Source organism: Perna viridis, chromosome 10 (assembly GCF_037379345.1).
Source record: "Perna viridis isolate PV_CMFRI_1.1 ecotype Kerala chromosome 10, ASM3737934v1, whole genome shotgun sequence".
Taxonomy (NCBI): Eukaryota; Metazoa; Mollusca; class Bivalvia; order Mytilida; family Mytilidae; genus Perna; species Perna viridis.
Genome location: NC_142454.1, coordinates 17,443,831 through 17,467,767, shown reverse-complemented (window position 1 = coordinate 17,467,767; position 23,937 = coordinate 17,443,831). Strand labels below are relative to the sequence as shown.

Below are 23,937 nucleotides of genomic sequence, written 5' to 3'. Positions count from 1 at the left end.
ATGGAGAACTTCCGAATGACACTGAAACAAGGAAAAAAACCGATAAAACCAGACGTAGTTAATGTAAACATATTAGAGAAATGGACGAAGATCAAGAACATGCTTTCCGTTGTATTGTTTCTGGCCATAACTTGCTCTTAACCGGCCAAGCAGGGACAGGAAAGTCATATGTTATAAAATCTGCAGTTAGACAGTTGTGTGAAACGGGAAATAACGTAGCCCTTACTTGTTCAACGGGTTTAACGACAACTGTTTATGAAAACGTGGGGGCATGCACCTTACACAAATGGTCTGGTATTCCAGATGGCCAATATGCAAACAATGAAATACTCCACCTTATTCAATCTGATGAAAGATATGAAAAAGTGAAAGAAAACATTTTAAAATGCAACTATCTGTTTATTGATGAAATTTCTATGATCAGCACCAAAACAGTAGGACAAGCTGAATTTATTTGCAATGGTCTGAGGGACAGAAATATTTTTTTCGGCGGCTTAACAGTTATCCTTAGGGAGATTTTTTTCATTACCACCGGTCGAAAACAAATTATATGGAGACTTCTACCATCATTGATTTTTGTTGCCATGGTTTAAAGAAGCATTTCAACATCATGTCAATCTAAATATTATCCACCAACAAGGTGAACCGCTTCTTGTGACAGCTGTAAACGAACTTTAAAGGGGGAAACCATCTGATAATATAATTGCTTCTATAAAGTCTTTGAGTAGGCCCCTCCGTGAAGATATTTTACAGAACACAATTTATTTGCGAGAAATGCGGATGTTAATTTGTTTAACTGCGACTAAATACAAAATATTCCTTCACATTTGTATGTTTTACAGTCCGAAGATGAGGGCTCCCCTGATTACTTAAAAAACATTAGCTCCAAAGTATTTAGGCGTGAAGGTTGGGGCACCAGTCATGCTATTAATGAATTTAAATGAAAAACTTGTAAATGGTCGAATTGTATAGGTTGATCCGACCAGTCAGTCTATCTACGTTGAATCTGATATTGACAACAAAAAGTGACAGTCAATGTGAAAAAAAAACAATTGTTCACCAAATTTGACCCTGTAGGCAAAATTATTTTGGCAAAAAGACGTTAGTACCCATTAAAATTAGCCTATGCTGTAACTATTCATAAAGCGCAAGGAATGACTCTAGATTCTGTTGCAATTGACTGTAGTTATGCTAGCACGCCTGGACACATAGGAGTCGCTGTCGGTCGGTTGAGAACAATTGATGGCTTGATGGTGAAAACCTTTAGACCGTCATTAGTGAGATCCCATCCAGAAGCAGTATATAAATTGTATCAGCAAAGTTCAGTAGGTGAATCAAACCTAACTACTCTTGTTGTAAGACCCCAACAGAAAATATTGATGAAAATAATAATTCGAACAGTTCAAGTGCTCCAAAAGATTTCACATGACTTGTGTAGATTCGGATGAATCAACTCTAAACTACTTTGAGGAAAAGATAACGCCGTCAGAATTTTCGGATATTGAAGAAGTTTTTGAAATCATTGATGAAATGGAAATGCCTGAAAACATTTCACTCCTTTTCAGAAACATTATTACTGAATTTAGTGACACACCTTTGCAGGATATACCTACCAAATGCAATAAAAAACACTTAGATTACTTGTTCATTTCATAAAGTAACAGCAATTGGCACAAACGGTTTTCCTAAAGATAAAACACAATTTTCAACCAAAGATTTTAATAAATTTTATGCTGATCTGAATAATTACTTTCAATCATCAGAATTTCGAACAGGGACTGAAGTCATTTGCAGAAAGTACAAAACTGTTGACCCTGAAGATGCTTTTCAAGTTCTTGTTACCCTAGCATTCAATATTGAAAAAGATGTGCTCAAATAGTTTAACAGTAGATCCAAAAAATAGACTGACCATATTTTAGGCAAGATTTCTTTGGATAAAAATTTAAACGCCTCAGCTTGGGGGAAAATCAGATAAATTGGAGAATATGTTGTGGCAAAACTTAAATATCGGAATTCCAAAATTTTGAGGAGCAACCTGTTTCCGCCTGGAAAAAGCAATGTTGTAAAAATATTAAAGAGTAAGGGTGAAATGTTTAATGAAATGTGTAGTACATATTCAGGTATTATTTTGAACACATCAGATCTTGAAAGTTTGGATGAAACAAAGAGGAAACAAAACCAAAATGAAAGTCTATGCAACATCACAGATAACTCTTTCAATTATTTCAATAAATTGGAAGAAAATTGTAGGAAATTACTGACATATGAAACATTCGATGACCAAAGAGGTGGAATGTACAACTATGTTCTAAACATATTACTTAATGACCAAAACATTGTCAACAAATTATGAATGTCATAGCAATATTTTTCTATGAAGCACATGGAATGGGTGATAGGTGTGAAGATGATGTCACATTTTGTAACTGTGATGCTTTGTGTTTTATTTAAACAAATATTTGAAGGGATGATATCACTCTTCTTAAAGGTGTCAGTATGTCAATTTAGGAGAGATTTTTTGTCAGCGCTATCAGTCGAAAAAAGTAAAGCTTTAAGGAAGAAGGTCATGGACAATCATAAATCAAAAATAAAATCTTGGATATGAATTTCATGGAACAAGATACTAAGGAAAATAAGCAAGGGATTCATCTTAGACTGAAAAGTGAACTAGTTCAGAACAGTATGGTATTAGAGAAATTTATTAAGGCTGATCTCATCATTCTCTCCAATGCATACTCTGTACCAATGAAGAAAAATAAGACAGAGTAAAATCATTGAAAAATTAAAAGAAAAAGTATTAGCTTGTGATGCAGTTCCACAACCAGAACATTTGAATGGTATTACATTAAATGTAAAAAATGAAACAGTTATGCTTGATAACCAGCAAGACCTTTCTGATGAAGAGTTAATGCAAGAGACAGATAAAATATTAGCTTTGATGAATTCTCAATTTGAACATCCTACTCCTGGCACCATTGATACTTAGGTAGAACTTGATCCGCAACCTGGTACTTCTGGCATTCAATTACAGCATGTTCCTCAATCCAGTACTTCTAATACAGAATTAAATTATGATGAACAATGTGATAATGAAAGTTTAATTTCAGGGTCTGCTGTCGAATCAAACACAGTTTATAGTATAAAATGTAATGTTGTTCAAGAGAATGTAGAACTAAATGTAGATGATCCATGTGCCTCAAAAAAAGTTTACAAGAAAACAAGTGGTAAAGGAAAAGGTAAATCAAAAGGCCTGGGCAGACGGAAGGGCAAAGGAAAAGGTAAAAAAGTTTCTGAAACTGAAAGTGAAGATTTATATGGAATTTGTGACAAGCCATATAAGGAGGAAGAAGATTGGATATTTTGTGACAATTGTAATGGTTGGTACCACAGAGGTTGTATTGGTTTAGAGGATGAGGCTGTATGGACAAAATATTCACCTGAAGCTATAGAGTATGCTTGTCCAATGTGCGAATAATTTATTAATGCATCAGTAACGTCTGAACTATGAATTTAAAACAAATACAGTTAGATTTAGATGAATCAAATTGATGTTTTTAAAAATGTAAATATTACCTGTTAAACTGGAATTTGCTGAATGGCTCTGTTCCTGGTGTAGCACCTCCGACATTGGACTTTCTGGAAATTGATCCCTGACCAAGATGACAGCATTCATTGTACTGCAATAATTCAGGTAATTTGGGTTAGAATTGTTACCATTATACATCCCTCTTTGTTGGCAAAAGCTATTTTCTATTACATCAGAGTTTATACGATTTGGAATAATTGAAGATGAATTAAGTTTCATTTTGTCCTTATACATGTCATCAAATCCAATAAGTAACGAACAAATATCAGATCGAGTTTGGTGTGACATTAGATTACATTCTCTTTATCATTGATTTCTGAGTTTGACTGATAACTCCCAGTCCCTGAACCACTGTGACACTTTTCGGTTCTGTTCTAGTCTAATATATCTAATGTCATGTATTGGACGGTGATCTCTAAAATTTGCTGAAACACTGGTTTGGTCCAGCGGTTCGATAGATGATGTCAGTTCCACCTTTTTATCACCCAAACTCTGAATAGCACTTCATTAAGTGTAGCATTTCTGCATTTAATACATCTTCGGCTAAGGCATTTCTCCTTTTTGATTCACTGCTTAAATGGAAATGTTCATGTGAGAGTTTCTAGTGCACAGGAAACGGATTGTTTGATATATCCCATAAATATGCATTTCTGAACAATAATGAAATGTCAATTTCATAGAAGATGTCTTTTGTATGTACTTTGTTTGCCACTCTTAGAAAAGAAATATTGTTGCAAATTTTCTTCATAATGTGAGAATAATCCATTATTACATAGAGATATTGTGATGAGAGGGAAAATATGGTCTTAACTTTCATAATTTTGACTGTAGTTGATTTGAAATCCCCAAGTAACATTTTTCCTAGATCACGATTAATTTGTGCGCCATCCAAACTGGTATATCTTATTCTAAAACCAAATGTAATGAGAAGATTAACAATTTTCCAGAATAACAAATTTAGTTCCGCTGCTGATGCTGTTGTTGTCAGAAAATGAAACAGGGGAAACCTAAAGCCAGTAAATCCCAAGAAGATAAATTGTGAGACGTGTTGCAAATTTAACCTCTTTTTTCCCACTGTGGATGCTGTTCATTAATATAGATTCATCTAGAACCTCTGTAAATCCAACTAAATATTTTTTGCCATTTTTACTGTAAAATTGTAAGTCACTTTGGATAGACATTTCATCTAAAATAAGACCCCTTTCACATCCGTCTTCTGATAACTTTCGATGTAATCCTTCATTTTTCATCCAATGAACAAGCTCCTTATTAAGACCAGCTGTCTGTTGAAATTTGTTTTTATAGATTTGAGGCAATTTGTTTTAGGGTAATACAACAAATCCACTATTTCTTAAATCAGTGTAACATTTTGGGCTTCTACACCACAATGTGAAACATAATCTGATCACATTAAGATTCCATCGCCTACCATTTGGATGTGCTGATATTGCCTGTTTCTGAGAAACTAAAAACTAAAGTATTTTGGTGGACAATCCTTTGCTACTTCATTAATGATGAAGTCAATATCATGACTGTCCGATTCATTCAATTCTATTGTGTCATTCTGACTGACGTTTGGAACGGGCAATTCTGGCTTTAGACTCTCTGAATTCAGTTTTTCTGTTAATTTAAACTTTTTAGGATTTTTTTACTAGAATAACCATGATCATCGTGGTTAATCTTTCCATTTGTTTTTGTAGTCTGATTTTTATCATATCATTTATAATCAACAAAAAATCATAACACGTCCGTTTAAATATAAATTAAATATTCTTGAAATCAACTAATGACAATAATTGCTAAGGACTTTTACTGCACCATATGTTCTGTTTCGCATTTGTGAGTGAGCTGTTTCTATTATTGTTTTCTCAGAAAATTATCGCTGCACTGAACTAACCGAATATCAGTCGTCATAGTTTACTTAGAATACTATGAAGTATAACTCATACAATACATCAGAATAATACCGTTTGTTTCAATTACGAGAAAATCTTCTGAAATATGTAAACGATCATAAATTATACTTGTCCTTTTTCATGACCCTGACAGTTCAACTGTTAATTATGAATTTGTGGGCATTTATAACTTGCATTATGTACATAAGGAAATATGAATATTGCCAAATATTACAAAAACAATCTTGTTTAATTAACAAAAAAAAAAAAAAAAAAAAAAAAAACGGAAAAACAAATACGGATAAAACTTTATAGAAGTATATTTCCAATTGAATAAGATATTCTAGTACACATAGAATAGTATGCACGTTGTCAAAAATATGATAACAAAGTCCTTTTTTTCTTTTTAAACCCCCTTCAAACTTGTTAGGCGTACGCATCTTCCAAATTTACGCTTTTGTAGGCCTTATGATAAGGATGATTTCATCAATTTAAAAAAAATATAATTAATCTATTAGATCTGCTTAAACTCCAAAACTCACTTTTTCAGGTTTTTTTTCATTAAATAGTAATAATTTATATCAGGATTCCTCAGATAACTACAACCCAACACAGACTTTTGTAGTGTTATCATTTGAATAATTGAAAGGTTCTTTAATGTAAGTTTCTTGCATGGCTATGACAGTCTATTCCAGGCATGCTAATGACAATCGATATTCATTACATCATATTTTCGTATGTATTGTATACTAATGTATAGTATTAATGTGTATCAAAAAAGAAGAAAAAATATAAATTACTGAAAAAAAATATCGACCTACCTTCTTCGCATGACATTTGTCAGTGTCTATGTCTATGGAATATTAGTGAAAGAGTAAATAAGGGAAACAAGATGCGAGCGGAAATCTACAGATTTTGTTATACCTCAGTATATTTTTCTTTACAACATTTATGTGTATAGTTTAACAATGCTGATGATTTTTACGCCAAAGGACTATTGACCGGTTAATAGTTTCAAGACTAGTTGCCCTCCCTGAAACTATTTGACCACAAGCAAAATTATTGTTCCCGGATTTTGCGTTGCTGTAACTGGATTGGCTAGGTTTAAACACTTTATTCAGAATCCTCGGCACTCATTGCTATTCAATGTCAAGTCCAGAAATTTCAAATTTATACTAAGGTACAGCGAAATAGTTGCCCCTATATAATCCAGGCGCAAAAAAATGCGGCGGGGTTAAATTTCTTTTATATGATCACAAACCTCTCCCCTTTCAAAATCTGGCCACTGTGGGAAAATATTACACAATTAAACGCACCAAAAAATCAATTCAAAATGGTCTGAGTCCCTTGATTATACGTTACACAAATGAACAAACTAGCAGCTCACCGATATACAAGCTGCAGACCAGATAAACCTACGAAAAGTGATGCACTCATCGTATGTAATATCAATCAAAATTCTTCCGAAGCGGGGTTGAGAACCAATGTACATCATAAGTCATACAATAAGGTTACTACCCGTGGTATGCCAAAAAACTGCTTTTAAAAAAGTGTCTTCGTTTCTATGTAAAAACTCTATAAGCAAGTTAATGCTAATATCAAAAAGTGCTATCTTTAACTATTTGACAACAATATAACTATTATTCTTTCAAATAAGCCTATTAAACTGTTTTGTCAACTTATTGGGTGAGTATGCAGCTTTCCGTACTTTGTGGAGAATAATGTTTTTTTCCTCGGTTACAACTATTACCCTATTTTCGCCTTCGGGAAAATAAACTAATCATTCCCCTCATACTCAGTCAATAATTATAAACTATTCCATGGAATAACACAAGACTTGAAAAACAGACACATCCAACAAGATCATAAAAGAATCAAAGTAACACTCACAAAGAAAAAAAGTGAAGAAGCAATCCCGAGTCCACTTCAGCCTGGGTGCATGGACCAGATGCACCGCAATCCCTAGTCCACTTCAGCCTGGACCAGATGCACCGCAATCCCTAGTCCACTTCAGCCTGGACCAGATGCACCGCAATCCCTAGTCCACTTCAGCCTGGACCAGATGCACCGCAATCCTTAGTCCACTTCAGCCTGGACCAGATGCACCGCAATCCCTAGTCCACTTCAGCCTGGGTGCATGGACCAGACACACCGGTAATGTAAGCGTCTGTGCTGTTTTAGAAACACATCCGGAGTAGACGAGAGGGGAAAGGGAAACAATGACACGGCGCAAAAAAAAGTATATTCTCATCGTGCAGATAGACACACCATAACGATCCACGAGTTCATAATGACGACCATAAAACTTCAGTACTGACGGCTTTACTTTAATAGCAATATAACCATGTTCCAAAATCCTAACTGTAGGAAGTCTAGCACGATACAAAAATTCTGCGTAGTTACATGTGTACTGCAAGATCTGGCCTAACGTATGAGCTGTTATATGAAAAAAAATATACGCAGTCTTTTTGTATATTTCGGTCTTGAGTTTTCCTTTCCCATTGATCTCTAAGTGTATAGGTCAAGATATAAGGCCGACTTCAAAGTGTCTGTAGTGATCTTTATCTCAGGTAACGACGATGCATAATGTTTTGAAGTCGGTATTTCAACTTGTTATGGGGAATAGTATTATGAAGGGTTGAAAAGTCATAGGTCTTTGTTCTATAGTTTTCTGATAATATTCTAGCATTGAAGTTTTCCTGAAGACCTTTCGAATTTTTAAGGATCCACATTGAATTGAAACCACTACGGGAGTAAAAGTGTCGTGGTAAGACTGAAGACCTTCTTTGACATCTGTGAGTACGGAATTTATAGTCTCAGAAGAGACTTGGTAGTTTTTGAACATTCAGCTGTTAAGCGTTGTTTGTATTGGTTTTTATGGAGTTTAGAAATTCAGTACATGGATGTTGGTCAGGATCAACGTCTTTACTTGAGAGACCAAAAGCATATTACGGAATTATGGTTTAAAAATGCATGTCAAGAAGCGTAATGACAAGATTTTCGACAGCTAACCGAATTACGTATACAACCATAAACCTGGAATCCAGGTCCATGGTACAACTTGGAAGAAATTTCTATTTATAATGTTATCAAATGAAAGTTGACAACAACTTCAGAATGTATAAGTAAAAGTATTGTGGTGCTCTTGGTGTACAAAGTCTTCTTCCGCTTAACTAATTCTCCTATTCAGACAACCCTTAGATATTCCTCTATATTGATATATGTATCATAGCACTGGACACAATTCTGAGTCTGGCTTAAAATTAATATTAATGAAAATTGTTAGAAATAATAGTAAAATCCTTTTTTACTATTTTTATTAAAATGAGTAGCTTAGCATTAAGAAAAAAATATCTGTGATTATTTCTTGTGAAGAATGGCCTTAACTTTATATTGTAGAATCGAACTCTTCGTCAAAACTATAAGTTGTATAAAAAGTAGTCAGTGACTCCTCGCACACTGAGCACTGTTTTTTTGCTTGTTTTGTTTTTTTTAAATTTTCAACTCAACTCTAAAACTAAAATCATTATTACTATTAAGTTTAATCAGATAAAAATAAGTCAACAATAAGATTTATATTTAACAATGAACTCTGATAGCAAAAACAACTAACTGAAGCCTTTTTTTTTTGGCGGCGAATTCTATATTTGAAATATTACTAAAGTTAAAACTTTACATTTTCCTATTTAAAAATAAGCTTCAGTAATTTAACCCAATATGAGACCAGCGCAGAGTCTGACGGAAAATTATAATATGAAAATACGATAATATTTTTACCATCAATAATGTCTATTTTAAATTAAATTATATGTTGTGACAGGAATCAAAGGAAGTTATAGCGGTAAAATCAAATGAATGTAATCCAGATTCAAAGACCAGACATGGAAAACAGACATACACAACAAAGAACATAAAGTAACTGAAATCATACATACAAAGTAACAAAAGCGAATGAGCAACTGAGACTTCACTAAAAACTGGGAGCATGGACCAGGTGCACCGGTAGGGTTAGCGTCCTCTGCTTTTCTAGAAACACCCCTGATTTGTTCATAAAAAGTCAAGTCCGGGGTAGACAAACGAGGAAAGGAAAACTATAACCCGTTGAATAAATAAATTTTCATGGTGCAGATGGACGCACCATAACGATCCACGAGTTCATGATGACAACCATAAAACTTCTGTAGTGATGACTTCAATCTTGTAGCAACATAACGCTGTTCCAGAAGCCTATTTGTTAGAGTTCTAGCGCGATACAAAAAGTCTGCGTAGTTTCGGCAAGCTCTGGCATAACGAATGAGTTGTGATATGAACATTCCATACGCAGGTGCTGAAGGGATGTTGCCACAGATGAAAGGTTCATCCAAGGTCAAGGTCAAGAACGCACAGATAATCAAATATACATAAAAATTGTCAATGTTTTCATTATTTAAATGAATGATGAACGAGAACTTTTTGAAACGCTGGTATACAATGCATACTTCTCAATATATATCTTCTTTTCACGAAAAGTAAGGTTTTAGTGGAACATTCTTTTACATAATTTTTGATGTTTCCCCTCACAAAACATAATGTAGGAATTTCATGATCGATACAAATGATTGATAAATCTGATGATGCAGATAATCTTTTATTTTTCTTCTGGTTTAATACGTTAATCCTTTTATTCGATTCTCTACAAAGAGACATCAAATAAACTTCCTAAACATATAGTTAAATACAAACATTAATGGAACGTACATGAAGTCATTAAATTCCATAATATTTCTCTTAAGTGAAGCAACATCGTAGTTTGAATTCTTGACAATAAATAAATAATAAATATCTCAAATCCAGAAAATTACTTTTGTTTATATATAAGTAAAAAGCTTACCGACATTTATCTCTCATAAACTAAATCATGCAAATCCTAAAATGGTGAACGTTGTTGTAAAGATGTCCATGCATCAATAAGATACAAATAGACGTAACGTCATAAACAGGAAAATCAAAGACGTCAAACGAAAAAGAAAAAGAATGGCGGCGTTATTAGCTATTTTTGTAATGAATTAAACGACGTTTAAAGTGCATTGTCTATTGGTATTGATGAATATGGTCAGTTGTCAACAATGTTATAGTTGAAAACACATTATTTGACTTTGTCAATAAATGTAAAAAAATGTGTATTTAAAAAAAAAATGGTATAAACACATGGGTTATGTAAATGTATATTCCTCCGTAAAACAAATTTGTAAACTTCATCCTTATCATCGTATTGAAGTCCTTCCAGTGTTGAATTCATTACTTCGAACAAAATATATGTTTCTTTCGTATGTGTATTTTTTGAAAATTCCTGAAATTACGACAAAATGAATGTGCATGAAAAGTCGCAAATTCATTCATTTTTGAGAAGTACAAAATTACATTACGCAGTATATAAAATATGATAACTTTCAAGATCGTTTTAGTTTATAATTTATTGGAATAATGACAAAACTATATATGTGATATTCTTTTATGTGTATATGAGCGTTCTAAATCTTGACCTGGGAAGAACCTTAAAAATGCCTGTTATTTAATCATTTTTGGTCTTAAACATTGTGACTAAAATCTAAGCTTCTTATATATTTTTAAAGTACCATTTTTTATAATAAATATTGTTTTATCATCGTTTTAAAGTAAACCAAATTGATTTGCATCGGGTCCATTTTTTTTTATGTTTATACACATTCGACATCTGTATTCACATCAAGTGCACTTATGATATTAATATCATAGTAAGGAGCCTTTTCGAAATCAAAATACGGAAATATATTAGGGACATCCAAACTTTATTTTTCAAAGTCAAAATTCCGACCTTTAAAATCTCTATGTTTAAGTTTAAACTTAAAACATTGTCTTTTAACTCAAAATTTCGACTTTCAACTCACAATTTCGACCATGAACTTGAACTTTCGACTTTTGAAATATTAAAATGTCGACATCTAACTAGAGAATTCGACTTTCGGAATCTTGAAAATACGACATATTCAGACTTGAAATAATGTCATCGTTAATATCGAAATTTTTAAATTTTCGAAATTTTGACTTTAAAAAGTTTTAAAGTCAAAATTTTAAGTTTTCAAAAAGTTGTAATTTCGTCATTTATAATCTCAAAATCCATTTGCTAAATTCTCCATTCAAATATAGTCCTTCCAGCCGAATCAAAACGGGAGGTTAAGACAATGTAGATAACGAATTTCTCCATCTTAGAGTAAAATATATATAATGCTTTAGAGTCTATATTTCAACTAAGCATGGGGAATATTATTATAATTTTTTTTTAAATGAGAGGTCTTGATACTATTATATTCCGATAAGAATCTACTTTTAAGAGTTCTATAATATAGTTCGCGAATTGATTAGGCTTCACATACAATACATACATCGATTTAACTGTTTTGGAAATCTGCGAACAAGACAGGCATTAGACGAAAGAATAACAATAAGAAGAAACAGAGTAAAAACAATATGTTCCCCACTTCGTTGGAGGAACATGATAAATAAATATGACATCATGGAGCACCACTTTGGTAGATAATAAAGTATACCAACATCTACTGAAGCACACCTATAATAACTAGTACAACACCCTTGATCAATACTATTTTGACCCTGACGCTCCACCTGCTTCAGGTCTCCAAATTGCCTTATACAATACAAAACAAACGTGACTTGTCTACAAAGTGGGACTCTATCCTTAAAAAAGTTATAAAAAATGTACCAATCAATGTTCACTGGAGCACCAGGGGTGGATCTAGACACGTTAAAAATGAGGGATGCCAGCCGGGATTCTTCAGAATAGTGGGGTGCTAGGACATTATTTGCTTTTTTTGTTGTAGTCAATTTTGCATATAAAAATGAAAAACTGTCCAATAAAGTGGCGGGGGGGGGGCTGCCAACACCCCTGCATCCCTCTTGATCCACCAATGAACACCACCTATTTAAGTACAACATTTTTGATAAATACTTTTATAACCCTGTCGCTCCACTTGCTCAAGGGCTGAAAAAAAAAATGAATTTGATAAGAGACCTTTTGAGACGCTCTTCCTCATACCATTGATTCAAGAGTCTGTTATGCAGATATTTATGACTTTCAAGGAAATCAGAGTAATTAGTACTTGCTCTAGCGTAGCGAATCAATAGTGAAATATAAACACCATATCCGGGAGATGAAGGTATATTGCTGCGCAGATAAAGAAATTTTATGATATCAAAATTAAAGTAGTCTCTTTCATCATAAATCTAAGTGTTGAGATGACGACTTTTGTCAAATTCGGGATGTAGGTCAACAAAAGATGTAGTCCCCTTTATCTCGAGTTCTGGGGGATATATTGACGGTAACCATTTACCAATAGAAGGGTTGTTAGAGTACTTCAATATAACTGTATATAATGTTAAAGGATTTAGTATCTTTTATATTTTTATCATTTAGGAGATTCTGAAGAAATCCAATCCCGTATGAATATAAAAACAAATCGACTAGGAGAGGGGCACAGTTAGTGCTCACTGGGATGCCAATTCGTTGAAAAAAAGTTCCTCCTAATGTGACAAATATGTATCCAATGAGAAAATTAGTCATATCGTAAACCTGCTTTTCCGTGTAACATACTTTGCATTCTGCGATGTTTTAGAAAAAAAATGTGGATTTGTAATCAAGAACAATTTAATTTTTCGAAACAGTAAAAGATTTACGAATGTGTCCTTTCAAACGGGAATTCAATTTATCATGTGGTAACGTAGAGTAAAGAGTTGTGAAGTCAAAAGTTTGGAGAGAACTAATTTCAGAAAAGCTTCAGGATTTTAGCTTTTGAAATGATAGAGTAAAATATATGAACAAGATAAGCAATAAATCAGAAGGTATCAATAATTGACCGTCATCTTAAATTCATGCATCACTGAACATAGCTTTAACCTCTTCGGACAGTGAATAAAGTTCTTCTTATTCTGGTTTAATCGTATTCTGGTATAGTTATCGTCAGCAACATTAAGAATTCGAAAGTTTTAATCCAATGTATGGAGCATTGTTCATGGTATTTACAACCTTTAACAGGAAGTTCACGGAGAGATTCGTTGTATCCGATGTCTAAAATGTGACGTAAAAGTCCTTAAATGAATGGAGAATTGTGGCAAGAACAGTCAGATGGTTCATGTCTGAAGTCCTCCATCTTTAGGTTCTGCAATTTTTTTTGTAGTTGACAGTTTTAGATGCAATTGATGAAGTATAGAAATATGAAATAATAGGTATGGATTTGTCTTTGAAATTCGACGGAAATTTATCTCTGAAAATTATTAGCATCTTTACCTTTGCTGACATTTTTTTTCCGTCCTCGTGACCTCTATCGCCAACTGGCTTAAAGAGTTTGTTATGACCAACATCAAGAATAATGGCTACTAGACTGTAATGATGGTGACATTTGCTCTGAGGCTGGAGTGTCGATACTTGATTTGTAAAGATAGTGTTGTAAAGAAAACTGAAGACTTACATTTTAAGATGCGAATTAAACTATAAAAATCGATTGCCCTTGATACCTATATGATTAGATTATATTTTATCAAATTAAATTGAAATATTATGAAACAATGTAAGCAGCCCTTTTTTCTGTGTCGTCAAATTATTAGTTTCCAACCCTCTTCGAAGTAGTAGCCTAGTATACAAGTACAAACTATGTTTAATTCTCTACCTATTGTTACATGGAACACGAACAACAAATATTATTTTCACAATTTTGTAAAATGTAAATCGACTGGAAAAGTCCCGCGGAGGGAACGACCATAAATTTGCTTCGCCAATTTGACAGTTCTAACATCGTTGGAATATTTTCAGACCCTTCTATGTTTACAATATCTTCCTTGTTTCAATTAGATCCACTAGAGCAGTGTAGCGAATAGAGTCGTCACATTCTGAGACGTTTGTATAATATTGATTTATTTTGGCATGCATCATTAATTTGATCCTCTATCCTACATAACAAGGCCTACATGAGCTGTCCAGTACTACCATACATCGTGTAATAATTTACAACCCTAGATTTATTCTACGAAGAGGAATAACCCGGCCAGCGAAAGCTATATTTTTATAAAGCCTAGCTGGCCGAGTGGTCTAGGGCGCTGGACTTTGTGCAGAAGGTATTGCCATAGATGTCACAGCGGTACGGGTTTGAGTCCTGCGGAGGGAAAGACCAAACATTTGCTTCGCTAATTTGACAGTTCTATCAACGTTGGAAATTTTTCAGACCCTTCTATGCTTACTTTGTCTTCCCTGTATCAATTTAATCCGATGAAGCAGTGTAGTGAATAGAAACGTCACATTCTGAATCTATATATATATATTGATGTAAATGAAACAAAAACTCTCCAGGGTTCAGCAAGCAAGTGAACTATGCAGTACCGACGGTATTTTCTTTTTTCTTGCTGAAAGGATATTAATGTTCAAATGTTGGCGGTCGGGATGATTTTGACACAAAACTGGCATATTTATAATTAGAAGAGGTGAGTTGTGTCATGTTTTAATAAACACACAACACGTGCAGAGTAATTGACACTCCAGGGCATTGCCAGTTAAATACGCACATATAATGTTTCACGTTGATTTGGTTGAACTATAGGTGGGGCGGAGTCACAATTTAATATTTAAGTATCTCTAACCTCAAGGATGGGGAAAAGGTGGGTGTCAATGTGATAGGCATAAGCCGCTGTTCTGCCTACTGTCCGCGATTTAGATAAAGAAAAGCAATTCATATTTGATTAATATATTTTAAGCTTAATATGTTTGTGCTGCTCAAATAAATCACTAGTTTTGGGAACATTATTTTATCATACTACTTGTTTTCAGTACATGTTTTAATTACCTTTTTCGTTGTTTATTTTTAATTGATTGTAACAGAAAAAAGTGTTTATGGAAACAAAGATTTGAACTATATACCTGCATTTCTCATTAAACCAAAAACAAACTCAAATCAGTTTCTCATTGAATTAGAATTGAAGTATACTGTAATATATACATGTTTATCACATTTTCCTTTTTTCAGATGGACTGAACTGATCTAATAGTTGGACACCTTAACTACGTTATCGAAAACAATGTTTTAACATTAAAATAAAAAAAACATTTACTGGCACATCATCTGTTTAAGAACTCAAACATGCTCATGTTTGTCTTGTTAATATGTATATAGTTAATATGTATATTTAAAAGCCCCGACTTTTAAATAAATAAATTATATTTTTAATTTACTATATAAATCTGTGTTTTTAAGTATGAGAACAACTTCAAAGATCGAGTTGATTACCATGTAATATGTGGGTTACCTGTGGCAAATTTGTGTAATATGTCTGAATAAACACATACCCATATGTATGTTTTAATACTTTTTTGCAAGAACATAAAAGTGTAACAGAGTGATCAGTGGTAACAGAGAAATTTCAAAGGGACAATATCTGATGACCAGAAAAACAGATTGAATACGTCGACCCAATAATGTATAGAACTGTCAAAAATATTATTCATTCCAGCTGCAGTGCCGTCTGTATGTACATTGATATTTGTCCATTTGAAATGAATTTACCATATGTTTATATACATTGTAGATTGAATGTAGAAGACAAAATGTTCTTAATTTTATGTCACTGCTACATATTCTCGTTGTAAAATGATGAATATATATTCTTTGACATTAGTTTCTCCAACTGTCTATCCGTTTGCTATATATTTATGCTACTCTGATTTCACCGACTATATCCCGAATTTCTCACTTTTGAAAGACGTCTAAATGTTCACACACACCAAGCTTAAGATGAACAATTCGGAAATACTACAATTTTTTGCAATAACATTTCAGTATTTCACAAAATATATTACCGATATAAACACTATAACTAATTTTTCCATTAGTCAACAATCACTCCTGCTTTATGATGATGGTCGAAACTCTGCCAATGCAGAATATGCCGTAGATATACATTATTGCACTGAACTTAGAGCAGACATAACTTCATTGAATTCTATATATGACAGTAAAGTATCATACTGCCCACACATATCTCAGTTTTTTTTATCACATGTTACTGTCAAAGGGTATTAACCCCTTGGTATATGCATAATTTAGTTGATTAGGAAACATTGGATGTATATTTTGAGTCAACTTTTTTCGATACAGAAAAAATCAAAAATCCCCGTTCATTTAAAAATAATTACCAAAGACATAACATTAAACAGTTTACAAATATTTTGGTGTTGACAAAACAACTTCCCCTTTTAACCCACTCTCAAAAAGGGACAATTGCTGAAAAGAGTAATGAAGAATCAAAAGTAAAGAAAACAAACGATCTTCCTACGTTTCATGCGTGACATGCGTCGACATATGCTACTACAAAATCATTAACTTAATATCGAATCCTGCCAATGAATGTATTTAACACAAACGTTTTCCTAAACTGTTTCGAACGAAAAGCCGAATTTATTTCTCTGTAAGTATGTTTGTATATATACGTTTTTTCAAAAGAGCCCAATGGGTGTTTGCCTTCAATTTACTTGTACGAGCAAACACATGTTGTATCAACCGATAATTTGTTATTTTCAAAATTCAAAATTCTTGTCATGACATGACCTTTTATAACCGATTGAACAATTAATATCAATTACTTCGATATATTAATGTTTCAAATTGATCAACCACTTTCGTTATGGTATATGGAAAAAATCAGAAAGTGAGATGGAGTTTTACTAGATCCGATTTTCAACGTTGCTAAATAATTTTTTCTGTTCTTCCTAAAATTATTTAATTTTATTTCAATAGCAAAATTGAATTTTAATATTTTTAGAAATATGGGCAGGTTTTTGTTTCGTTAGTCTAATTTACGATAAACAATAAATGTAAAATATTATATAAATATCAAGGGAGAACATATGAAAGTAAAGACTCAGATTAATCAGATACTGTATTTTTGCTAAGACAATTTCAAAATCAGGATTTTTTTCACTTCAGTTTCTAGGCACTATGATATACAAATTTTTCAATAATCGGTGACCAAAATAATGTTTCTTCTCTGAAACCGATGTGGCTATGAATTTAGAACATGTCTATGCATGTCTATATAAGATAAAATTAGGCCAGCAAATATCTGGTAAGGAATGAAAAATAAAAAATAAAAATCCTCTCGACCACCCCATATTTTTGGTGAGGGTTCGGTGAAATTTAATTGTCCTAAACAAGACATGGCTTGGTCTGTAACCAGGAATTGATGAGGAGCTGCTTCTTTTTTTCTAAACCATACAGAGCACGAGAAAGTCTGGGACTCGTGTATGCCGAGATTAGCTTCCTCTGCGATAGCACGAGAACGTTTGAGACTCATGAACGCCGGAAAGTTTCCCCTGCGATAGCACGAGAAAGAAAGTATTGGATTTGTGCAGGGAAGCAGCCCACGTCACAATTAATAATACATGGCCAATCTAGAGTCTATAGCTCTTTATCACCCCAAAACATATCAATTGGGCAATAAGCAATATACGAATAAACTCACGATTGTATATTATATCTGATTAAAATTCTTGCACACTTATACAGAAAATAAGGGGTAACAGGAAACAACCTCGGAGTATTTCTTGTATGTTCATTGAAGGTAGGTGAGAGTGTTGAATTGTGGATGACTTGACGTTTGGTGTTTTTGTAGAGTCATTGGATAATCTTTACAAATTGACGGGGATTCAACAGTGTCTTAAAACCTTCCAAAGTGCATTTCTATCAACTATTCTAAGGCCTTCTTGAAGTCCACGAAGTTTATGTAGAAGGCTGGTTGCCATTCTATTTACTCCCCGATGATGACCAGTAATGTGGCAATTTGGTCAACACACGATCGACCACATCGGAAACTGGAAAGTAGCTGAATTCCTCTCTAGTTGTTTGGCAGTTGCTCAGGTTGCCCTTTTTTGGAATCATAATGATGTAGCTTAAACTACACTCTTCAGGGATTTCGACTGTTTCCCAGATGTTTTCATCACTTTAAACGATATATTTGACTACAACGATGACGAACCACATTGTACCATATCAAAATGTGGTAATAAAAATTGCAAAACATGCAACATTCCTATAACCGACTCTTACTTCTCCAGTTCCCTTACAAACAAAACCTTCCATACAAGAAGTCACGATGACTTAAGTTGCCAATCAACAAACTTAATAAATGGATTAAAATGCAACTTATGTGGTTTTGTATATGTCGGAGAAACGCAAGAACGATTAAACAAAAGAATGTGCGGTCATCGTTCGGGAATTAACGCCACCAAATTCCCGACCGTTTATCAACACTTTAATTAACAAGATCATTCAATCCTCTCTATGAAAGTTCGTATTTTAGAAAAAAATTACCCTCTACGAACAGTCCCGTTCTAAGTAAAAACTATCGTAGGGAAAGAGAGGAGTACTGGATACGCAGACTTGGTACTGCAATACCTTTTGGATGCAATGACAACATCAAAAGTATAGGAAACCTTTCACGCCAATATAACAATAGCATAAATTTGAAAGAGTAATCAAGGGAACCAAGGTTATAGCGGTAATCAACAGAATACAATCCAGAGACGAAAACGTTACCAACAAAATTCCATATTTCAAAGACAAATCCATACCAATTTTTTTCATATTCCTATACTTCACCCATTGCATCTCAAATTTTCAATGATAAAAGGCTATTGCAGAACCTCGAGATTGAGGACTTCAAGGCGAAACTACCAGACTGTTCTTGCAAAAACTCTCCATTCAAATATTGTTCGTCTGGTCAAGTCGTTACGGGAGATTTAACCATCATCGAAAACAAATCTCTGCGTAAATCCTTTATAAAGGTCCGAAGTACCGTGAACCAAGCTCCATAAATTGGAATTATAACTATGAAGTTCTTATGGATGCCGTCGAGGACTATGCAAGAAAATGGATAAAACGAGAACAAGAAGACATTGATTCTCTGTCAGAGTGGTTACAGGCCGTGAGGTCTTTAATTTTGAAGTTTAGGTCAATGAGTGCGAAGGCTACATTGGTTTTCAAAGACCCCGACGTAGCAAAAACATTGTCTACTATGCATGACAAATATGTGTCGTACCAGCAGACAAAGCCCAAAACAACATTGTTTTTGTCTACAAAACGTTTTACATCCAATGTTTATTATCAGAGGTAGACGTAGAAAATAATAGCAGTGATAAGACCTATACTGTCACCACACTCTCCAAAGAAGAGATTATGGAAAACCATAAATCTGTGCTATCCTCTTTTAGTCTCTCTACCAAGGACGATAATTGTGGTCTACCGTCTATGTACTGGAATCCTTTACTCCACAAGAATACATACAAACAACGTTTCATAGCAGGATCTTCAAAATGTACCACCAAACCTCTGTCAAAACTTTTATATTCTATACTTACAACTGTCAAAGAGGGTCCAAATATACAGAGGAAGATGTTTACAAAAAGCTGGAATTTGTAATCGACAACATATTTGTCCAGTGTGGTGGACGTGTTTTTCAACAAACGGTCGGCATTCCAATGGGAACAAATTGTGTTCCTTTACTTGCTGACCTATTTCTTCACTCTTATGAGGCCGACTTTAGAGCTGATCTGATTCGAAAGAAAGAATATCGTTTGGCTAGATCCTTTAATCTCAGTTTCCGCTATATAGATGATGCATTATCTAAACAATCTTAATTTCGGGGATTTTATACATCACATTTTACCCACAGAACTTGAGATAAAGGATACTACAGACACTGTGAAATCGGCCTCATATCTTGACCTACACTTAGAAATGAATGGTAAAGGAAAAATTAACCAAACTTTACGACAAGCGTGATGACTTTTCATTCAAAATTGTCAACTTTCCTTTCATCTGTGGCAACATCCCTTCAGCACCTGCATATGAAGTGTTCATATCACAACTCATACATTATGCCAGAGCTTGCCGAAACTACGCATACATAGAACTCTAACAAATAGGCTTCTGGAACAGGGATATGTTGCAACAAGATTGTTATCACTACAGAAGTTTTATGGTTGTCATCATGAACTCGTGGATCGTTATGTTGTATCCATCTGCACCATGAAAACTGTTTCATTCAACGGGTCATAATTTTCCTTTCCTCGTTTGTCTACCCTGGATTTGACTTTTTATGAACAACTCGGCGGGTGTTTCTAGAAAAGCAGAGGACGCTTACCCTACTGGTGCACCTGGTCCATGCTCCCAGTTTTTAGTGGAGTCCGAGTTGCTCATTTGCTTTTGTTACATTTTATGTATGATTTTAGTTACTTTATGTTCTTTGTTGTGTATGTCTGTTTTCCATGTCTGGTCTTTGTACCTGGATTACATTCCTTTGATTACTGCTATAACCTTGGTTCCCTTGATTACTCTTTCAAACAGGTCATGCAATGTGATGTAGGACCCCGTGCAAGTCTAAGTGTCTACAGAATAGGTGAAATATTGCTGCTCGTGCGTTAAACCCAACAATCAATCAATCAGTCATTCGAGATGTTGTAGTTTTTGTTCAGGGTTGATCTTCAAGACCTCAGGTGGAAATTTGGTTCGGTCTTTGGGCTTTTCCAGTCCTTATTCGTAAGGCTTTTATGATTTCATCCTTCGAGATTGGGCTAGTATCAACATCAAGGTTTTCTTCAGGACGTAGATCAGGAGCATCTGATATATCTTCTCCATTTAAAAGTGGTCGATCTAGGTTTGTTATCGAATTGCCATCTTTGTCTTTCACTGGTTTGGATGTGTTGGTCTTTCTATCTGTCAGTTTGCATGTGATGTTGTACTCAGTTTTGTGTCATTTCTGCCCATTGCTTTCTTTGCTTTTGCATCGAGCTCGTTGATGTAGGTTCTTTTATCCTGTCTGTTCTTTACTTATTCCTTAATGCTTATATGTTCGCTCGTCAACCATTTTTCAGCAATCTTGTCTTGACTTAGTCTTCTTTGCATGTGGTGTTATATGTGGTTATTACTCTTTCCAATTGTGTGCGATTCTTCCTTATGTTATACTTTTGCCTTCTAATCTGATCTTGTCTGGTTGTCATGGCTATCTTGATCTTTAGCCACCAAAAGTTGATGATCGGATTCTATATCAGCACCTCGATAAGCTCTAGCGGCTGTCATGTTCTTTCTTTATCTCCTGGCGACTGTAATGTGTTCATCTGGTTTCTAGTTTTCATCGCTGGAGAAACCTGGGTTGTTTTGTATATTTTCTTGTGAGGGAGTTGGAATGTCGTACCTCCTAAGACCAGATCGTTCTGGGGGCAAAAATCTGCATTCTGAGCTCCATTTTCGTTGATGTTACTAATTCATTCCTTCCCCGTGATGAGCTATGTTTTCAAACTTTGGCATTCATGTCAACCATTACAATCAAGATGCCCAAAGTGTTGTTCAATCTTGGGTAGTTTGGAGCTAGTTGTAAAACTCTTCTTTGTCTTCTTCCTCTGCTACGTTGTTAGGAGAGTAGCATTGCATGACTGTTACTTTTTGTATCTTTGACATAATTCTGGCCACGATAAATCTTTCACTCACATGAATCCATTCGATCAATAATGATTTGGCCTTCATGTTGAGTGAGATTTCTACTCCATGTTGATTTTTGCAATCCTCGTTTTGTAGTCCAGAGTGCAGTAGAGTTTGCCCTGAAGATAGTATGACCGCTCACGATGATGTCTATCTAACTTCGTCCCAAAATATCAAGGTTGTAGCGCAGCCTGGGCAGCTTTTCCGGTTTCGAATAATGTCTGTACGCTCTGGCTCACAATCATTGAGGCAGTCTTCAGGGATAAAAGTTTCATCGGCGGATGAAAAAGTATAGTTCAGTGAAATCGAATGTATTTTGTAATACATATACATATATCACAAGTATATTTCAGAAATATTTTCAACAGATAAATAGCAACAGATGCTATGAAGTAATATTTATAGTTTAATTGTTCATGAAAGACGTGCATTATAAATGTTTTGACCAGGGTCTGCTTTAGTGGTGGTTCTAATAGTTTAGAGCATTCAGGGTCATTAATTATATAAGATCAGAATGTGTGTAATGTTGAATAGTATTTTGTTACAAATGCTAGTAACTTTTTATTATTTTTTATTGACTTTAAGTCTGAGAGCACACGCTCTGCTAGTAGGCAGCAGTCGAGTAACTTTGTAATGAATTCAAACTTTTGAGATTGTGCATTAGGCACATTGGACTACTATTAAGTCTTAAGTGTCGTAAGATTTCACCTTATTTCATTTAATTGCACTTTCTCTAAGAAATTTACTGAGGACTTAGATAACGTATAAGTAAATTTGAGTAGTTCAGGTTCTTATTAGCAATGTTAAATAACATTTGAAGTTGATCAAAAGACCCATTAAGGACAATAAATCTATCATCTTGGGTCTAATTATGTTGTGCTTGTTTTAGGAACTTTTGAACCATAAAGTTAATAAGTTCTTACGCTTGTATATCGCATATGTTAGGGCTAGGGACTGTCCTCTTGCACATTGCATTAAAAACTTATTCTAATAATCGGACGGAGTGGTATTTTGATCTTTTCTCTATTGGAGATACAAATTGGCTATAATGTTTAGTGGTAGTTCGTGTATTTTTTGCATCTTTCTAATAGTTTTTTTTTAACAAACTGGAGTAATATAAAACAAAAATCTCTGGATATTGATATTCATTTAGTTGAGCATTATAACATTATGCATTTGTTCGAGTATAAACCGTAAAATGTTAATATTAAAGACATTCGTTACATATGTCTTCATACTTAATATAACATGTTCAATAGCTGTTTTTGGTACATTCACTATATGTACATGAGATTCCTCTCCTCTTCTTTCATTTTCTTTTTTTCTACCTTAACTTTTATTTTAAGAAAAACACAATACAGCATTATTTTGTTTCACCATTAAGCAACTTGATTAATTTTTTTTCTCTTGCCACAGCAAAAATATTTTTTTTAATTTTTCTTCAAAGTGAAATTAATATTTTTTTTTTTCAAAAATATCCCAGCCCCCTCCCTTTCAATATAAAAATGTTTGGTGCCTTAGTTAAAATCATAGTCCATAATGTTTTGTTAAAAGTATCAGTGTCTCTTACATGACGAAACGTAAATCTAAACTATGATATCCCCAGTGTATGAATTATACTCAAATCGTACTAAATATGAAAATACAACCAGTAATCAACAAATGAGCTACTATTGTCTGAACGACAAATCCTCTAGAAGTTTTGATGATGAAATATGTTAATAGTGGAAACTTTTGTGAACAGGGGTATATAATCTATACTTGCAGATTGAAAGATACAATTTAAACCACTTGTCATACTACAATACTGAAATTTAAGTACTTGACCCTCATCATGCCGTAAAATTAAAGCCAAATGACAAACATTTAAGTTATGACAGTAACTTGCAAAGGATGTGACTTAGTA

The 23,937-nt window shown here is 33.9% G+C and overlaps 1 protein-coding gene across 1 annotated transcript; it reads left to right on the top strand.

Moving 5' to 3' along the window:
- The first annotated feature begins 1,061 nt into the window (after positions 1-1,061).
- On the top strand, positions 1,062-2,605 carry LOC148604774 (uncharacterized). Its single transcript, XM_088550243.1, has 3 exons — positions 1,062-1,355; positions 2,078-2,288; positions 2,466-2,605. The coding sequence occupies exons 1-3, from the start codon at positions 1,155-1,157 to the stop codon at positions 2,603-2,605; spliced, it is 552 nt and encodes a 183-aa protein (XP_088406369.1). The 5' UTR covers positions 1,062-1,154.
- Positions 2,606-23,937: the final 21,332 nt, after the last annotated feature.